At 46.1% G+C, this 20,991-nt stretch overlaps 1 protein-coding gene across 5 annotated transcripts in view; it reads right to left on the reverse strand.

Moving 5' to 3' along the window:
* Positions 1–6,032: 6,032 nt before the first annotated feature.
* XPO6 (exportin 6) overlaps positions 6,033–20,991 on the reverse strand; it is a 126,324-nt gene continuing 111,365 nt past the window's right edge. For all 5 annotated transcript variants that reach the window (XM_064295759.1, XM_064295758.1, XM_064295756.1 and 2 more), the window contains 8 exons: positions 20,510–20,699; positions 15,964–16,119; positions 14,726–14,840; positions 14,389–14,560; positions 11,018–11,179; positions 9,770–9,868; positions 9,359–9,589; positions 6,033–6,142 (listed from right to left, as the gene is read on the reverse strand). In XM_064295759.1, the coding sequence (XP_064151829.1) occupies positions 6,041–6,142; positions 9,359–9,589; positions 9,770–9,868; positions 11,018–11,179; positions 14,389–14,560; positions 14,726–14,840; positions 15,964–16,119; positions 20,510–20,699 (1,227 nt within the window). In that variant the 3' untranslated portion in view covers positions 6,033–6,040. The remainder of the gene's footprint in view (positions 6,143–9,358; positions 9,590–9,769; positions 9,869–11,017; positions 11,180–14,388; positions 14,561–14,725; positions 14,841–15,963; positions 16,120–20,509; positions 20,700–20,991) is intronic.

Raw genomic sequence — 20,991 nt, forward strand, 5'->3', positions numbered from 1 at the left:
TCCAGGTTTCTTACTGTGAGGAAAAACCCATTTGGAGAAATCTGAAAAATCCTTGGGCACTTAACGTCTCTCGGGCACCTGCTCTGAGCCAGGCCCCATGCTGAGTGCTGGGGACAGAGACCACCCAAGACCCATCTCCTGCCTTTAAGACAGGAAACAGAGGGCCCCCCAAATCTACAAAGTAACAAGAAATGGGCCAGGGCGCAGAAACAAAGCCATTTCCCAGAACAATGGGGCAGGGTACCAGAAAATGGCCCACAAACTTATTTCTTTAAAATTGTCTTTCAGAAACAGCTGGAGAAAACCAGCCCCAGGGACGTGCGCAGAACATCCACCTGTGACTGCTGTGTGACCTTCCACCAGGAGCAGTGAGGGGCTGCAGCAGCAGCCAAGGGATCGAACCCAAGGAGCAAGAGACTGCGCAGGCACTACACCCCATAATAAGTCCTGCTATGAATCCCAGAAGCCTCTGAGACAGGAGCCATCTTGGAAAGCTGCTGCGCGGGCACAGTAGTTAACATATCCCCACCTATGCCTGGGAATAAACAATAATCTTTTCCTGCCCAAGAACTTTAGAAAACCCAGGCCCGTCTTTTGTTCTGTGTGATGGGGGTAAGCGTTGTTCTAGGCCCTCCTCGTCTCTGCTTGCAAGCCTCTTCAATAAAGCTTTGCTGTTATGGAAAACTCTATACCTGCTCATTCTTGACCAGTGAGAAACAAGAGCCTTACTCTGGTAACACCTTCAGATAGTGCTCCTCTTTATGGGGGGACACCGTGGGTACCAATGACAAGGGGGGTGCAGGTGCCAGGGTGTTAGTGAGGAGGGAGCCCCTCACTGTCCAAGGAGTTCAGGAGAGCTTCACAGAGAAGGGTGTCAGAGCTTGAGGAAGGGAAGTTGGAAGAAGAGTTGGACCAGAGCAGCCAGCTTAGTCCCTCTGAGAGGAGTCAGGAAGACCTTTCCCCAAGAACTGGTCTCAGGGATGACCCACTGGGAACACATTTGCAAACTGGTCCAGCAGCATCCACCAAAACGCTCAGTGCATAGTGTACAACCTTGCCCGTGGTATACAGTTTGTCTGAGTGCCAGGGGCCAGTTTAGAGTTGAGTCTTCCTGTTGAACCAAGCCACTGCATTTGAAGTTAAGAAACAATTTCCGGGGTCCACAGAGTTGGGGTGACCCACCCACACCACTTACCCTTAGACCTCCTTTTGAACCTTGAGCCTTGAAGAAACTGGTCTCCTAAAAGTCACCTTCGATTCAAACAACAGTCTTTGACTATTGTTTTTCTTAGGGGTTGTGCTCTTTTGAAGAATTTGGTCAGTTCTGCGAAACTGAAACTCCAGGGTCTGGCTGGAAGCTGTGTTTTAGGGTAAACAGTTGTTATAAAAACATTGTTCTGGCCCTATTTCCATGGCCATGTTGATGCGGAGGGGTGTAAGAGTCTTCGGAGGTTTTCTCATCTTCAGAACACTCGTCTGACTTCCCAACCAGACGATCCCTGGTTCATGAACTAAAAGATAATGAGTTCATATACAAACGTAATATTGTGAAAATTTTAAACTACGTGAAAAGGCAGAAAACCAGCAGTACTCCATCCTTGTTTGACGACTCAACAAGCCTCACTGGGCCAGGCACTTTTTTTTTCGTGACTAGGGTGACCACGAGTTCTGTCTTCTACCTGTCGTCCCAGAATTATTACCGAAAATGTCTTTCTTGCTCTCAATGTGTTCTGGTTTGGAAAAATATATATTTACGTACATATATATAACCACCCTATCCATTACCCCATTACAGCTTCATAGCAATCTTCAAACTACTCCAGTCAGCTCCCATCTGTTTGCCATCCTTAAAGATGGCTGTATCACACCTCCATGCCTTCACCCTTTTCTTGGATGGACTCACCCCACCCTGCCCCCTACATCCTCCAAGAACTTGCTCAAATGAATGTCACCAGCAATGAAGCCTTCCCTAGACCTCACTCCCACCTCTTCCTCTGCAACCCTCTGTCGCTGAGGTCCCAAGCCTCCATCTCAGTACTTCGCACATGTAAGGAAAAATTCAAATATGAAAATGATTCTCCTTAGAGAATAGCGAGTCGATTCCAACTCGTTGCAATGGAGCCCTGGTGGTGTAGTGGTTAAGAGCTATGGCTGCTAACAAAAGGTCGGCAGTTTGAATCCACCAGCTGCCCACCACGGGAGAAAGATGGGGCAGCCTGCTTCCATAAAGATTACAGGCTTGGAGACTCTATGGGGCAGTTCTACTCTCTATCGAGTCACTATGATTTGGAATAGACTTGGCGACAAGTTTATATAAGGGTAAGATTTCTTTTTGTCTTTGCAATCTCTTTAGCGCATCACCTGTGATACATTGCCTTCTGGTTTAATGCTTATTCAATAATAAAACTTTTCTTTCTCTTCTATTTTTGTGAAGAGGTTTTCTGGGTTGGGAGTAGAGTTTGTTTTTTGTAACTTCCCCCACATCATTCTGTAACAATCTGTCTTCCTGTCTGTCTCCCCAGTGGTCTAGAAATTCCTTCAGGGCATAGACTGTGTTTTACTATCTCCAAGTCCATCAAAGGCAGCCCAGGGCCTGGCTTGTAGAGGCACTTGATAAATAATGTTTGTTAAATTAACAAACAGCCATCAATCAATGGGTTCTTCCACCAAGGCCCAAGGAGTATACCAGAACTATCAACTCCTTTCCTCTTCCTGGTCCCCACCATCCTACAGAGATGTCAGAACTGAGAGGAGCACTGGGGTAATTGCATTGCTTAGAAAAGGACAGGAGGCATGGAGCTGTGTCCTTAACCTTGGCAGGCCCTGTCACTAACCAGCTGGGAGGCCCTGGGCATCAGAGTCCCCAAGATCCACAAAACCAGAAGCTGCTTTGGTCAGATGGTCTCACTGGAGCCTTAGGGCTCAGACATTTTGTGACTCCAAAGTCTGTAACTTTTATGCTTCTTCAAAATAAAAATCAGGCCCCAGCAATACCTATTACTTCACAAACATTTGACCTGGCAATTCCACGTGTAGGAATTTAACCTGTGGAAATGATCAAGCACAAAGATTTATGTACAAGGCTGTTCAGTGCATCATCTGTAGTGAAAGAAAAAGTATATACACAATGATATTATGGCATATTCACATGATCGAATACCATTAAAAATCGTGTTTTTGCAGAATATTTAATGAGAAAATGCTGACAAGTGTGATTTAAAAAGAGATCACAAAACAATAGCAGCTCAATTTTACAAAAAACAAAACAGCCAAACCATACATATTTGCACACATATAGAGAAATATTGAAAGAAAATTCACCAAAATATTAACAGTGGTTTTCTCTGGGTAGTGGGGATTCGATGACTTTATTTTTTAAGAGTTTTCTGCATTCTTCCCATATTCTTCTACAACAAACATTTTATAGTCAAGTGAAAAAAACAAATGCTGTTAAGAAGAAAGAAAAACCCAACCCTCCATCTTATGAGGCCAACGGTAGACAGTGTAGGAAATGCTGAAAACTGTGAAGATAAAGATTTCGTCAGATCCTTTCCTCTTGGAAGCCAGTGGCTGCACCTTTTGTGGGTGAATTACTCCAACCAGAAGGCAGGCATGACAAGGGCAGGAGAATGGAGCAGGACAGCCCTTGCCATGCTCAGGAGGCAGGAAAGCAGGCCCATCTTTTGGAGAAGGCCCCGGCAGACTTGGCCCCCATCTGAGACTGATCTAAAGGCTCTTTGTCACCCAGCTCTAGTCCTCCTCCAGCCCTTTCTGCAGAATGCAAAGAGGACTCCTGGATTTTTCTAGGGCTTGGGAACTCAATCCAATTCCACCCATACATCCTAAGCATGCCAGGCCTTATGTGTGATACTGCAGACAAAAGGAAACTTATCAGAGATATTTTTAACCTCCATCCCGAGGAGAAGTCTTTGAGTGATGAAAACAGTCTAACCAAAAGGTTGGTGGTTAGAATACACACAGAAGTGCCTTGTAAGAAAGGCCTAGCCATCTACTTCGCTAAGGTCACAGCCACTGATAACCCCATGGAACCAGTTCTACTCTGAAGCACATGGGGTTGCCGTGAGTCAGAATCTACTCAAGGGCAACTGTTCCCCACCCCCAACCCCCATGGGAGGAAACCCTTCTGCAGGTCCTCAGCCCCTGCTTGCACGCCTCCAAGGACTGGGAAGCTCACTACACCCAAACAGGTGGGACCATGCTCATCAGTCTAAAAAAACTTCCATCCCATTCCACCTTACTCCACAGGCTTTCCTGTTCTACCCCATGTCCAGCCTGGTTCTCTTGTCCAAGGGTGGGGCCACAGACTGACAAATCCCATTCCCTCGCCCCTCCACTTCCAGGTATACAAGAAACCCTTTCGTGATGTCAGGCATAGACAGTACACCTGGCCTTCCCTACCAGACAGGTGAGGTGGTATTTATAGCCCGGGAGTAACTGAATGTTAATTCCTTTCTGCAGAAGTGTGGTTGGAGTTTCAATTCCCTCCGTTCTGAACTCTAAAGTGGGCTAGCTGCACACGCACACGCACACACCCCTCAAACCCCACTCAGGTCCCCAACCCTGCCCAAGTAATTCTTACAAAGGTCCCTTCCTCCTTGGTCCTACCAACAAGACAGTGTCCACCCTTCCCCCCGCCCACCTATATGCGGCATTCCCACCCCCATTTTAAGGTGAGTGAAGCTCCTCCTGCCAGGTGTTGTACGCCAGATCATAATCTCCCCTAGTCTTGCCTGTCCAGAGTCATTCTGACACCCAAAGCAGGGGGAGCGACTATTCCAAAAACTCCAAAGACAAGTACTGTTTCCACACATGAACGGCTGGGTGAGGTCCCAGCTCTCAGACACACCGTAAGAGCCTCCGAGTCCCAGCCTTTACGCAGGTGTGCTCATTCGTCCTCCCCTCCCTATTCCAGCCTCTACTCTCCGGTAGTCTATCGAGAGACCTCCACCTCCCAGCTCTTAACTTCCTGCCAACCTCAAGTGAGACATGAGTCTACTGAGGGACAATTGTTGGCTGGGTATTTTGGGAAGGGGTCCACTCTCTGGGAGGTCAAGGCATTGGAGCCCATACTTATCACCTTGAGGGGTGGTGGACACACAGGTGCTATGGGGGTCAGGCAGGGCTGGACCCCACACCTACCTCCACCACCTGGCTGCGTATGAGAAACGGGGCCTTGTTTCTTCATGTTGCTTCATGGAGATGTTGTCTAGAAGAGGCTGGGATGTAGCAAGAACTCTGTACAAGTTAGTCCTCCTCTGATATGGTCTCTCAGGGTCCCCACCCTGGGGTCCTCACTGCCCCCACCCTCCTACCAGGATGGTCCCCTCACCTGGATGCTAGCCTGAAAGAGGCTGAGTGAAAAGAAGCTTCTTAACCAGTGTTTATATAACAACAACATAAGCATTTTATTTTTTCATTAAGCTTCTTACTTTCTTGGTATCACAATGGAATGATGAGAAAACAACAAAAACATGAGTCTTTGCAAATCTCTGACAAAGAGCAGAGACTTCAAGGCAATTGGGGGAAGGAGGGCTTGAAAGAAATGCCAAAATAGTTCTGACATCATGTCTCTACTTGGCCAGCTGGGCCAGGGCGGGGGGGGGGGGGGGGAGGTGGAATGGTGAGAAGGTGCCACTGTCATTAAGTGTCCTTGGCATTTCTGTCTCATGACTGATAGCCACATGTTCTGCACAGACCACCCCATGGGATTTCCCAGCGCCTCCCTGGTGTCTGGCCACACGACCCTCTGCCTGCTCCTAACACCCTGGAACTGGAACGCCAACCAGGGCTAAGCTACACCCTGAAGCCAGTTCTTCTGGGTGGGAGGCAGGAGAGGAGAGTGGAGATGGGGTGGGGGCAGGCAATGCTGCTCAGGGTGTGAGAATCCAAGGAGTGGCCAAGACTCATCTGGGAGACATCTGTGGCGGAAGGTGGAGGTGGTGCAGGTGGCAGCGGCAGAAGGTGGTGTCCCTCAGGAGGTAAGCAGGCCGAGCAGGCGTGCAGGCGTGCAGGGCCGAGCCTAGAGCTTCACAGTGCCAGGGGGCAGGCTGTCGTTGCAGAGTCTGTAGTAGCGCAGGTCATTGACCAGCCTGTGCACATTCTGGGTGAACGAGGGCAGGTCCTGGAAGGCAGGGGCACAGCTGCAGCTTGGCCGTACTGCAGGCCCTCCTGCCTCATCCCACGCCCCAAATCACCTATCCACCCAGCCCACCTGACCCCAACAGCTGCTTCCATCCCAGAGCGCACTCTGGAGACATTTTACAAAACTCAAAATTTTCACTCATTCTTGCACTGTGTGTCAGCAAAGACTCTGGGCAAGGCACCATGGAAGAAAAGAGTAATAGCTAATAAATACTTCATAGCATTCACCATGTGCCAGGTACAGTTCCAAACAGTTTATAGGTATTAGCTCGTTTAATGTTCACTATTTTATGGATGAAGAGACAAGCACAAAGAGACTAAGAAACCTGTCCTGGGTCACACAGATAGGAAGGGAAAGGGGTCCGGATATGAATCAGCAAGCTTGCTCCTGAGCTCAGGCTCTTGAACACCGGTGTGTCTGCTGATACACCCTTCTCCTTCACTGTGGCCAACCGAGGGGACAGCACCTATACCCAGCAATGCTGGCAATGGCTGGGCTCCAGGCAGCCCTTACCAACTGAGAGCAATGTGCAAACAATATCTCTCATGCCACCCCTACACCTGTCCTGCTAGGGAGCCACATGGAAGCACAGAAAGCATCCCAACTATGCAGCCAGAGAGCCCCTCTCAGTTTAAACCTGAACTCTACCACCTGCTTGTGACTGGGATTATCGAATGCCTATTTGTAGGCCCCAATGAGGAGTAAAATGAACATGAGCCCTGTCAGTGAGCTGGATCCCTGTCCTGGCTGGGAGTGCCAAGGTGCCCCTTTCTTAAATCCATGAGCAGCAGAAGGGAGCCAGAGGGGAGCTCCAGGTGGCACGACTGGGCTTAGAAAACAGCTGAAGACACTTCCAGCTTTTATCTACCATGCCCACCATCCCCCCACCCCCAACGCCTTAACTGGCTAACTGCTACTCCTCTTTCAGGATTCAGTTCAAAGTTCCCTCAGGCACCTCCCAGTTCCTGGGCCCAGCTGACCAGGTCAGTGTCTCTGTGCCAAGCTCTCAGAGTGGCCTCGGCCCACCCTGTTACTGGGGGGTATGTGCAGGCTCTGGAGCCAGAAGAACCAGGTCTGGGTCCTGCTTTGTGGCTCTGCCAGTTCCAGTTCTGTAACTGCCAACTAACTGCCGACCTTTCTGTGCCAAGTTCATCCATGAAATGGGGTTAATAGCAGTACCTGCCCTTCAAAAGGCTTAAACTAGCCAGACATGTGAAGTGCTTGGGACAGTGTGGCCCACAGAGGGCGCCGTACTGCCTCTCTTCCCCCCAAGACTCCCTGAAGACAGGGACTGGTATCCTAGCACCTGGCACAGGGCCTGAGAGGCAGCAGGCTTCAAATACAGTGAATGGGTGAATGGAAGCCATGATTGCTTTACTTAGTTCACCCTCAAGAAAACAAACCGAGGAATGAATGTCTTTTAAATCAGTGGCTCTCAAACATCAAATCAGAATTTCCTGAAGTAGGTGGAACACCAGAAGTCTGTTTTTGTGTTCTTAATAAGCACCCCAGCTGCTTCTGATGCGTAACTAGATTTAGAAACCACTGCTTTAAATTAGGAAACCCTGGTGGCATAGTGGTTAGGAGCTATGGCTGCTAACCAAAAGGTCGGCAGTTTGAATTCACTAGGTGCTCCTTGGAAAATCTATGGGGCAGTTCTACCCCGTCCTATAGGGTCACTATGAATTGGAAACAACTCGACAGCAACAGGTTTAATGGGTGGCACAGTGGTTAGGAGTTTGGCTGCTAACCAAAAGGTCAGCAGTTCAAATCCACCAGCCACTCCTTGGAAACCCTATGGGGCAGCTCTACTCTGTCCTACAAGGCAGCTGTTGAGTCAGAATCGCCTCAACAGAACAGATTTGGTTTTTGTTTGGGCTTTCGATCAAGAAACTGACAGGTGATGACATAATTAGATAGACAAGTTCATATTGGAATTTGGCCTCTAGGAAAAGGAAGGAAAAATATCCAAGTGGCTGAAGTGAAGTTCAGGAAGCTTAGGCAAAAATAAGACAGCTCTCAGGGAAAGAAAGCCAAAGGAGAATAAGTGCTCAGTCAAAGAAAAAACTATCCTGACACATCGCAAAGTGGAGAGGCAAGGGGCAAGGGCACCATATGAATACTGAACACTGAATGCTGAAATCTAGGACTGTGGACAAGCTATTCAAGTACAGAGATCCAGCAAGTAACAATAGGAGTCAAGGCAGAAACGCCAAGAAAAAGGTGGTAGAAAGATAAGATTTAATTTAACCAAGTGTCAGAAGTAGAAGAGGAAAGCTACTTATTCTACAGGAAAAGTTCCAAGAGGAGCCTATTGCCAAGCAGAGAGGCTTCTACGACAGACATCTGAAAAGAAGGAAAGCAGGTGAGCTCCCAGGAAGGGGGTCTAGGGCAGGAGAAGCCAGGCACCCCAGGGCCCAAATGCAGCAACAATGGCTCCACGCATGTCCACAGCCATCTCCACTCCAGCTTCCACACAAAGTGCTGCGCGGGCTGAACAGCCCACCTGACCTCCACGAGGTGGGCAGCACGGGGGCAAGAGGGCGCGCACCATGAGGGCCCATCCAGCCCACTCAGTTAACACCAAACAGGCACTCAGCTAGTCTAGGGAAGCCCAGGGTCTAGCTGCAGGGGAGCCTGAGCCCCATCTCTAACCCTGGGGACCCAGAGATGCAGCTACCAAACACCAATCTTCTCAGCCTGCCAGCAAGTCTGCAAGTTTGGCTGAAGAGTCACAAGTGTGACCTCAACTAGACTTTAGCGCTGCTCCTGAGGTGGCTCATCACCCACGAGAAAATAATAACGGCAGGACCCTGATCAAAGGTATGCTCTGACAGGGTGGAATAAGTACAAAGAGGCTGAGATGGAGATTCTCCTTCCTCCAAGACAAATCAGATAGATTGCCAGGGCCAGGAATTGGCTGATGGGGTCATCTCCAATGGCTGCGACTGTGAACATATGTGCTACAGAAGGCAAGACTGGGAAGAGCATGGGCCCTCTAGCCAGCCTCAATGCCTACCACAGAGTCATCCAGGCACTGCATGAGCTACCATCAGCCCACAGAGTGGGTCAAACCACACGCGGAGGCCCTCAAAGCCCCCCAAGACAGCCTGCCCCACCTCACTGAAAAGGCACCAGGTCCGAGAGCCCACACACACTTGCCCTCCCTTTGGTCTGGTTTCTTTCTCTGCTCACCCGATCCATTTTGAAATTCCGCCCCAGCACATTCTTTTGGTTGGCATCCACACCATCACAGCTGGTCAGGAACTCTGGAAGGAAGGCTGCAAAGAAGCCATCAAAGTCGACCGAGGCCATGTTGTAAATGGCAATGCCGATCTCCTCCTGCAGAAGGTCGTGGGACTTGTGGACTAGGACCTGGAGCAGCACATTCACAAACTGGAACAGCATGGTGGTCCGGAAGATCTTCTGCAGAGACCAAGGTGAGCGATGGCTGCGTGAGCCTATCCAGGACCCCTGGAGCCCGTCATAGGTCCCAGACTGCCCCCTGTCCATGTTTCCCAGCTAGAGACCTCAGAAAGGTGGGCTCTGCCTGAGCCCATGCTGACTCTGAGGAAGGAGCCTTTCTAAGAGAGATGGGGCTCTTACCTTGTGGTATAGCTTCTGCTTGGTGTTGAGAGTCTCCAAGTAGAACAGATTTTGTTTAAAGAGGTGGATATCAGGCTGTAGAAAGGACTGTCCAAAAGCCTAGGAAATAAGACCACCATTTTCGAAACAGCATGTAAACACCTTTAGACCAAGTCCTTCTAGGGGACCTATCCTATGTCAAAAGCACTGACGCTCCTTGAGTGTCCCCGTGCTACTGGCTGGGGTGAGGGTGCCCACTGCCTCAATTCTTCTGGTCTATCTGGTCAGATCTTCAGAGTGCTCCTCTTTTGTCTTAGCTCCTTCATCTTCCCCACTAAGTCTCACCTCTTTATTTTGATATAATCTTGCCCCTTTTGTGATAAACCTCTAGATCTTTCATGGGACCTAGCTTTGAAGTAATCCGCCAACAACTCTAGTTAAATACTTCGGCAATCTTAGGAGACACCAATGTCTGCCTGGCTCCCCTCAAGCCAACCAATCCCACTCCATAAATCACTCCTCTCCTTGGCATTCCAGGTCTTATAAGCCACAAATCCTTAGAAGCTCCTTCACAACTGGCTGTCTCTACCTGGGGCTTAAGCAACAGCAAATTTTTAAACTGCTCTGCAATTTCCAGATTGTAAAGTTTCTAGTTCAGCGACAAAAAGACACACATCCCGACATCTCCAAACAGTCCTGCTCCGACAGTAAGTGACTGTGGAAGTGAGGTAAATGAAATGTGAGCCCAAAGGTCCTCAGGAAACCTTCCTAGAATGAGCTGGTGACTGCTTTGTCATTCTGTCCCTGGGCACCTAAGCTGTGAGAAGGGAATCTTGTAATTCCTGCTGCAGTAATGGGATCCCCATAATGGCTGGCTTTTTTTTTTTTTTTAAAGTCCCGTTTATTGAAGGATAATATACAGTAAAATTCACCCTCTTCACTTACCACGGCATGAATTCTGACAAACAACACAGTTGTGTAACCACCATCACAATCAAGACAGAGAACTTTCATCTCCCCAAATAGCTCCCCCTTGCACCCCTTTGTATTCAATCCTCTTCCCCTACCCCCAGGCAACCAATGGTCTGTTCTCTGTCCCTATAGATTTTGCCATTTCTAGAATGGCAAATAAATGGAATCACACATAGTATGTGGCCTTTCGGATATGGTCTCTTTCTCGAAGCATAATGTATTTAAAAGTCATCCATGTTGTTGTTTGCATCAGTAATATGTTTGTTTATGTTGTTGCATGGTACCCACTACATGTACCTGCATGATGGCACTGAACTGGGGCTCATTCTCCATCTGCTCCTCAGCAATCCCCCTCTGGACACTGGCCAGGACAGTGGACTTGAAGAAGTACCTCCAGTTGTGATGCAGCATCCGGAAAAGGAGCTCGAACAGCTCAGCCTTCACATCAGGGGAGGGGCGCTGTGGAGACAGAGACTCTCAAAACCTTTCCTTCCTGCCGCTCAGGGAGCCACTCAGCCTGGGCCCGGCAACAAATGAGCCTAAGAGATACCTAGAAACAGCCAGATATCAGCATTCCACCCGCACGCCTTTCATTTCCTACAATGAACTATCAAGCTACCCTGAGTCAGTTCAAACCAAAAGTGCTTCAGCAGAGATAGGGCCTATGTCTGAGACAGAATGCATGGGTCAGGGCTAAGGGACCCCTTTTCTGATGGACACATTCAGCTTTTCAAGCCAGGATAAAAGGCTTATAAGTGGAAGAACAATTAGGAATATGGATTTTCTGTTCATAAAGCAGCTGATTTGACCTGTCATCTTCTTGGTTGTATTGTTCCTTCCTCCAGGATAAAAAACGCTGTCCCAGGCAGCTTGGTCTTATGCAACCTCTGAGGCTAAAGACAAATACGATGCGGATCTGTATGTCTTACAAGCAGTTCTGCCCTCTACAGAAAAGGAAAGTCTATGTTTAAAGAGCACTTAGGAACCACAGAAAGTGACATTAAAGAGGACCGCTCGGTAGAGGCAGACTGCAGACTACTGCACTAATTGCTCTCTGGCGCATCTCATCTTACTGACAGCTAGGATTCCGGGAGGCGCACAAGAGGAGAGGGAGGCAGGGCTCAGCAATATTTTCTAACTTAACCAAAAATCTCCAAATCACTGGAAAGCATGACAGGTCCCATTATTCCAGGTGTCTCTACAGAATTAAAAATTTTAAAACTCAGCTATATTAATTCAAACTTGATTAAAATTAAATTGAAACCAGAGGTCACAAACTTCCACAGCAGGGGCCCTTACAGGGCCCAAGGGTGTTCAACAATGCAAAGCATTTGGACTTACTTAGTCTGGACAGATCTTGTCAACGCTCAGTGTGTTTCCTAATGGCAAGGAGCTTTCCTGTAACATTGGAAGGTTTGTCTGAATGGTTCTAAGAACTTGCTTTGCATCCTTGTGACTGTGAAGGCTTTTAAGGAGCCCTGGTGGCACGGCAGTTAAGAGCATGGCTGCTAACTGAAAGGTTGGTGGTTTCAACCCACCAGCCGCTCCACAGAAAAAAGACCAGGCGATCTGTTTCAGTAAAGATTACAGCCAAGGAAACCCTATGGGGCAGTTCTACTCTGTCGACTCGACGGCACCAAACAACAATAAAGGTTTTAAATAGGAAAGTACATTTTTTATGTTTGCTATAAAAGCTCATATAATCACTTAAAGTCATAAATTGTTTGCCACAGAAGACTGAGTTTACTCACCAACCTAACCTTGAGATGATGAGCCTATTATCCTTGCACTAAACTAGTTCTATTAACTTGTACACAGTTCTTCCCTTTAAATGCAGTATTTTTTTCTTTCTAAATTTTATTTATTTTGTTGTTGAAAATACACACAGTAAAACATCAATTCAACAGTTTCCACGTGCACGATTTAGTGACAATGATTACATTCTTTTGAGTTGTGCAACTATTCTCACCTTTTTCTGAATTGTTCCTCTCCATTAACATAAACTCGCTGCCCCCTAAGGTTTCTAGTTAATCTTTTGAGTTGCTATTGTCAATCTGATCCCATACAAAAAAACCAAACCCACTGCCGAGTTCGAATCCGACTCATAGTGGCCCTGTAGGACAGAGCAGAATTGCTCCATACAGTTTCCAAGGAGCACCTGGTGGATTCGAATCGCCAACCCTTTGGTTAGCAGTCGTAGCTCTCAACCACTGTGCCACCACGGTTTCCTGATCCCATGTAGACAGTTCTTAAAAGAGCATAACACTGAAGGCAGATCTTTTTTTACTAGTTAAGCTAAACTATTGTTTGGCTTTAAGAAGACTTCAGGGAGTATTTCTGGTTTAAGGTTCAAAGATTTATCTCAGGACAATGGTTTCAAGGGTTCATTAACCCCCCATGGCTCCAGAAAGTCTGGAGTCCAAGAGAATCTGAAATTCCCTCTTTTGTTCAAGATTCTTCTACGGAATCTTTGATCAAAATGTTCAGTAATGGTAGCCGGGTACCATCCAGATCTTCTGATCTCAGGACAAAGGAGGCAGTTGTTCATAGAGGCAATTAGCCACATGTTTCATATCCGCCTCCTCTTCCTGACTCTCCTTCTCCTCTATTGCTCCAGGTGAATAGAGACCAACTGTTGTGCTTGGATGGCCACTTGCAAGCTTTTAAGACCCCAGGGACTACGCTACAAACTAGGAGGTATTACGCCAAAACTGGGCTGTTCCATGAAAGCATGATCCTAAACCTCCAAACCAAGGAATCAAATCCCATGAGGTGTTTGGTTGTATGTAAGCAGCCTCAGCAGCTTTTTTGTTGTTGTTGTAAATACAGGTATCATACAACTTCTGTCAATTCAAACTTTTTATAGGTGTACAACTTACTGACAGCAATTACATTAACTGGCTGTCCAACCCTCCCCTTAATCAATGTCATTTTTTCATCACCATTAATCCTCCCTTTTCCCCTCCCTCCCACCCCTGGCAACCACTAATAAACTCCAGTCTCTATACATTTGCTTTTTCTTATCTTTTTATATAAGTGAGGTCATACAATATTTGTCTTTTTGTGATTGACTTATTTCACTCAGCATAATGTCTTCAAGCTCCATCCACATTGTAGCATGTATCAAGACTTCATTTCTCCTACTGGTTGAGTAGTATTCCATTGTATGTATGTACCACATTTTATTTATCCATTCATCTGTTGTTAGACATTTAGGTTGTTTCCCCCTTTTGGCTATTGTGACTAGTGCTGCAATGAACACTGGTGTACAAGTTTCTTCTCGAGTCTCTGCTTTCACGTCTTTTGGGTATTTACCTGGGAATAGAACTGCTGGGTCCTATGGTAGTTCTGTCTTTAGTTTTTTGAGGAACCGCCACATTGTTTTCCACAACAGTTGTACCATTTTGCATTCCCAACAGCAATGGATAAGGGTTCCAATTTCCCCACATCCTTGCTAGCATTTGTTATTTTTTGGGCTTTTTAAAAAAAAAAAATCTTAGCCATCCTAGTAAGAGTGAAATGGGCATTCTTTCTTTTAAAAACTATTTTAGAAGATTAAAATAACTAACAAATCAACTTTAAAACACACTGCCTTTTGCTGAATATGTCATTCCCTCCCCAGTCAGGGAACAGGAGGCAACACAGGGGACCACCACAGCCCCTCCTACCTCAGCAATGATGGGATACACCTGCTCCATGCACAGGGAGATGATGCTGGGAAGGAAAGGCTTGAACACCTGGCCAGGCTCCTGGACCACCACCTGCAGGATCTTCAGGAACTTCTCGACCACCCGACAGCCTGTGCTGCCTTCGTGGAGGATACTCTCAGCCAACTGTTCTCTACAGACAAGAGAAAACCACGTAATAACCAAGGAAGCATTTCCTCGCACGAAAACCAATGCTGTGGTAAGTGAAGAAGGGGAGCAAACAACTGCACGGCTTGTAGCCAGGTCCACTACTTCTCACCTGGAGTCTGAGAACTACGGCCAGTGGGTCTGTGGTTACCTGGTAAACATATTGAGGAAAGTCTGTATGATCTGTTCCGTGAAAGGCACGCCCATCTGTACTCTAAGGCCTCGAAACAGAGTGAGGAAGAAGCTCAGCATCTCGTCAGTCACATCTAAGTAAAGGGACAAAGCAAATGATCAAAGGCGTGCACACAGGGAGAAACAGGAGCCTTTCGCTTGATCAACTTTGTTTTGCAATCTGCACTATCATCTCCCTCTAAGGCTTCCTGCTGGAAGAAATTTCCCCAATGCCACCAGAGCCAATGATGGAAAGTAGAAAATGATTAAGGACATGCTGAGAAAATAGCTCTGGTACAACGAACCTCTGCCTGATGGTTTGCTACAGGAAATTAAGGGTGTCTGGAAGCCTCCCTCACTGTCCAACATCCAGAGACATTCTGAGTTTTCCCTGCAGATGGATCATTTTGTGCTTGCACTGATGAAACCATTCAATTGGGTCACCACCTGAGTGCCTTAGCCAGTTCTCTCTATGACCAATAATTCCTGCAGTTGGGTAAGAGGTTAAGTGGCTAAAAGTGGATAATGAGGGTATATTCAGGCTGCATACCCTCATCCATTAAATGATTAATTGAAGAAAACACTGGTTACATTTAGCATGGTTCCACTTCCAGATGCAGGCAACCATCTTGCATAGCATGTTTTAGCTCTAACCGCACACATTCTGCTTGCAAGAGGTGATCAGATCAGCGAACAGTTATAGACTGAAAAATCCCTGACATTCCTCTCACAGGACAAGACTACTGTGAATGCTCCTGTGAGAGCCAGGTAAGAACATCCACGGAGCTGGAAGGCTCCACCAGTGACAGTGATAGGGCGGGGTGAGGGAACAAGCTCAGTAAAACTCACCCCACCACATAAGTAAATAAGGAGACCTGTCTGAAAAAGTTCTTTGTTCCCCGTTCGTATAACGCCCTAGTAGTCTCATCCATTTATGTGCCGTACTGGAAGAAGGCAGACGCTTAAAATCAAACACTGGGCAAAGAGGTTCCAAGTGACTCAGTGCCATGTGGCACAAGTGCAAAGGTCCAACCCAAGGGCTCTGCTGCACTCTTCCAGGGTGCCTGGCCCCAGACTCCCCACTATCCCTTCTGCCTTCAGGGCCGCATTTCCCCTCACTCAAGCACTAGGCCAGCTCGGTGAGCTTCACAGATCTGAGCAGTTACTCTGGCTCCAGTTAACACCATCCCCCAATGCAGTCTCTGAGCCAGCTCCTACCTGACTGATGGATAAAAGCTGGAAAGAGGGCCAGGGAGACCTGAACGGATTCCTGCAGCGACTGGTAGCAGATCTGTCGGGACTTGGTGGATTCCCCAGAGATATTCTCCACAATATCTTCTAAGACACTAAGTGTCTGGTGGATAATCACTTTGGCTGCAAATCAAGATTAAGGTGCATGTTATGACTTGTCTGAGGAAGGAGCTGGGTGTGAGAGAACATAGGAAATGGGGGGAAATTTGCAAAGGTATTAAGACGGCAATCACACAGAAGTCTTGCTAAACCAACATATAAAGTCTCTTGATTAAGTTAGAAATATCCCTCTCTCTTTCCATATCCTTTTCATTTTTTTCCTTTTTACTGTCAGGACTGCAGGTGCCTGCCTGCCTGCTAAGTTTTTTTTTGCCTCTATCCTGCCTTTACCCACTAGAAGCAAGTCCACAGAGAAGAAAGGACCAAATTTACCCTCAGGTAATTACAACTAAATTACCTTACAACTAAAAGATGGTACACAGGCTGATAAGAAAATAAGTGTTGCAAGGTGATTACCACAAGTTAAGAACAGACATATAGAGAGCAACATTTTCTTTCCACTCTAAATGCTACTCTACCCTGGTAATCCAGTTACCTTGCCACGAACATCCAATGGTGCTGGGTTCAGGAATAACTTGTCCGTTTAGTCCCTGGCCTATTTGACTTGTGTCCAGACAATATATACATAATAATTATTACTATGTTGTATTCTATGTTATTGAGCCATTATTTTATTTCATTCTCAGTTCTGTGAGCAAGGTGTCAATTCTAACAATGCACTGATGGATGAGCTTCTTACGAATCCCATACAGCACACAGGGAAAACAGAGGCTGTGGCAGACGACAGGGCAGTAGTACTGAGGAAACAGCTATGTCCCGGGATCAGAGAAACCTGGATATGAACCGCAGATGATCACTAGCTGGCTATATCACCTGCAGCGGGATTCTTGTCAGTACAATGCTGGGAACAGCCACTAGCCCCACCTCTGCAGGGCTGCTGTGAAGATTAGAGACAAGGTTGAGAAGGGTTCTAGCAAAGTGCCTGGCATATGAGAGGTGCGGGGAATGTTATTCCCCAGCATAAATCCAGTGGGGTTTCTTTTCCTTTTAGACTTGGAGCTCCCCTCAGTCTGACCTTGACACCCTCAACCCTGGCCGACTTCCACAGGCCAAACCAGAGCTAGGCTGAGAGCTCTGCCCTCCGCTTAGCAGCACTCTCTGAATCACCCTGAACCTCAGAGCTCACCAGCATCTGTGGGGCTGAAGCAGCTTCCAAAGAAAGCGACAGCAGAAAGAACATATGCTTTGGAGGTGGGTGGCATCAGCATCGACTCCTGGCGCTGCTAGATAGATTCTGAGGCTCAGTTCCCTCATCTGAAAATGTGGATAACACTTCACTCACAGAACTGATTATGGGTGAAATAATGGCTCACAACAGACCAGGTCCACTAAAGGCTGGTCATGGTGACATATGCAAAGTGGATGAAAAGCACACCCACACTACGTATTAAGGATCCACTCACTCACAACTTGCATAAGCACGTGGACTTTTACCAAGCCGGGAAATTGTACTTGGCGCAGACATTTCTCAAGAACTCACAGGCATAGGCAAAGCAGTTTAGGGAAAAAGCTGGTAGAGTCAAAAGACCAAAATCTGACCTCTGACAAAAGTTGAAGGAAACTGAAACAAGACCCAAGCAAGAATCACTTACAAAAATGTACAAGTGAAAAACTGAAAGCACCATGGATATGTAATTACAGGAAAATGGGTACACAGAATGTGGTACCGCCATTAAACATAAGCATAAAAACAATGTTTTTAAGAAGAAAGAGGCAACGCGGTTAAGAGCACAGGATCTGAAGCCATATAGACCCAAATTTCACTCCTGACCCCATCGCTTTCTCTATGGTCCTAGGCACCTTAGACCTTCGAGGCTTTGGAGAGAAAAGGTGTCTTTACAATGGACAGACTGGCAGACACTGCCCAAAGTAAGTAATTAAGCCAAGCCTCACCAAAAATGGGACAAAGAGAAACAATACAATAAGAAGTATGCAACACTACCTATGTGGCATTCTTGCCAAAAATATTCAAACTGAATATACCCAAGAGGAAACAATCTGACAAATCCAGATCATAAGGGACATGCTACAAGAAAAAAGCCTGGAATTCAAAAATGTCAATGTCATGAGAGACAAAAAACGGGGTAATTTTCTATATTAAAGGAGATTAAAGAGCTGTGACAACCAAATATAACACATGAACCTTGCTTGTACCCTGGATTTTTAAATAGTAAAAAAGGATATTTTGGTAGCAACTGGGAAATTTTCAATGTGGTCCACATGTTAAGACCAGGCGCTCCTTGGAAACTCTATGTGGCAGTTCTACTCTGTCATATAGGGTCGCTATGAGTCAGAATCGACTCGATGGCAGTGGGTTTTTCCACATGTTAAATGTCATTACTAGAACAACATTAAACATCTTTGTTGTGTTAATGGTGCTTTAGTTATATAAGAGAATATCGTGTTCCATATACAAACAAACGCTAATCATTCAGGGAAAAGTCTCAAAGCCTGCAACTTTAAACGGCTCAGTCAAAAGATAAAGTGCGTGCACGCATGCAGATTGGGGGGAGCAAAAGTGGCAAGATTGGTGAATGCAGGTGAAAGATTTATTTTCTTATTCTTTCAACTTTTGTGTAGGTTTGAATTTTTTTTTCCAAGCATAAAACTGGGATAGGAAAAAAACAACTCTCCAAGCCTTCATTTCATCACTTATGGGATAAGGACGATTTAAGATATTCTTCAAAGAGCTATAGGAAAGACTAAATTAAATAATGCTTATCAAGCTCTTAGCCCTGTGCTTGGCACACAATAAACACTCAACAAATGTTAACTATGTCCTTTCATGACGTTCACTGTGGAAATCACTGCCATCCAGCCAGTATTTCCACCACATGGTGGCACCACACTTCCCCACCCCTCTGAAGTTAGGCATGGCCATGTAACTTGCTCTATCCAATGAAATGTGAGTAGAAGTGGTTAAGAGTCACTTCTAGGCAAAGCTTTAAGAATTACTACACAATTCACCATGCTCCCTTCCCAGTGCCTCAGGGATCATGGAAACGTACTTTGAAATGGAACCGTCATCACCTTTGGCCCTGAGGGACTACAATGAGCAGGACCTACCTCCCGTTTGACCCAAGCTGGGCATGTTGACAATTCTTTTCACTAAGCTTTTGGAGTTATTTGGTACCACACAGCATAACCTAGCCTATTCTGACTGATACAGTTACCACGTAAGATAAAGTGAGAAAAGAAAACCATTAACCTGTTTATATGATTCCACAACAGCTACACAACCTGCCCTGGGCAACTTTCTTCATCTTCTCATACCTTAGTTTTCTCCGGGATAAAATCAGGGTAATAAACAGTATCTAACTCATAAGGCTGATGTGAAAATTTCAGTGAATTAATCAACCAGTTGCTGTTGAGCCGATTCTGAATGATGACTGAATGTAAACCACTTAGAGCCACGATCAGACAAATACCAGACTCTGAAGGCTGATGCTGGCATAGCCAGAGATTTGCTGGTAGGTACAAAATCACCTAGCACATAGTATACGCCCTCAACGACTCAGCTATTCTTATTCCAACTATATAACTATAAAAGATATTTTAAAATAGAAAAAGGAAGATAACGACCAAAACAAGTTAAAATAGTTGCTTTCTAAAATATTAAAACTGGTAGGATTTAGGAGTCTCTTTTTCCTTTTTTATACTATTCTAATATTTTCATATAAGCATATATTAGCTTTCCTGATTATAAAATGTTTTTTTATTGACATTCTACAAATGATACCATTTAACAATAAATTTTCTTATTGTGAAAACTGACTATTTTAAAATATTTCCAAAAGATTCTTCAGAGAAATCTGATTATCTCCTACTTGAAATACTGAGTTTTCTTGATTCCTTTTTTTCTTCCTCTTTTAATATAAATAATTAGACTTGAAGTACCATTTGGAAAGATACCAAGCTCTCTGAAAGCCTCTGAAATAATTTACATTTGAGAAAAGTTAAAAACCATTTCAAAAGACAGAGTTCTTAAATTCATTTTTCCTAGTTTGTAGGGATGAACTGCTTTATGTTTTTTTTTTTTTTTTTTGCTTATACATGTATCTAAAATGGATCAATAACTACTATAGGATTTATTTTATTAATGGGAGGCACCATTAATAGTATCTTCTATAGATTTTTTCCCCCTTGGGTCTCCAGCGTTTTTTACATTTAAAGTAAGAGAAGGGTCGCCCTGCATTCAGAAAATATGTCCAGCTGATTAACTGAATTCCATGGAGAAGCAGGATTCTATCATCCCAAGTCTGACTCTTCCGCTTAGTAACTGCGTGACTATGCACAACTGAATTTACCTCAGGAGCCTCAGTGCCAATCTCATCTGCCAAAAAGGGAGAACCATGCCCACTTATCTCCCTGGACTTGCCGTCACGATACATACTGTCATCCAGCGGCACCTTCCTGTGTGGAGCGACAGCACTGGGTTTCAGGTTGCGGTAGTCTCGGGAGAGTGCTGAGATGAGGCTGGCATGGTTGATGGAGCGCATAGGCCACTGCTGCTCATTCTCAGGAAGGTTTGGCCATGGAAGCAGCAGGATATTAGAGAGGGCTCGGCACACCAACACCTGAGCCTGGAAGGGATCATCGAAGGCATTCAAGGTCAAAGAGCAACAGATAGCAGAGCAGTCCCTCCCACCCTGACACAGCCTCTGGCACCCACTGCACACTCAGGCCCCCAGACTCCTTTCCGACAGCCTGAGCCTGGAGCTTTGGTCCAACTCTAAGGCAACCCAAGAGGAAACAGAAATGAAGAAATAACACCAAGTCTGGGTCTAGCACAATCCAGAGCCACCCTCAACAGTCACTTCTGGTGCCTTCCCTTCCCCTCTGGCACTGGAAGCATTACACAGGGAAAATCACAGA

This window comes from Loxodonta africana, chromosome 12 (assembly GCF_030014295.1).
Source record: "Loxodonta africana isolate mLoxAfr1 chromosome 12, mLoxAfr1.hap2, whole genome shotgun sequence".
Taxonomy (NCBI): Eukaryota; Metazoa; Chordata; class Mammalia; order Proboscidea; family Elephantidae; genus Loxodonta; species Loxodonta africana.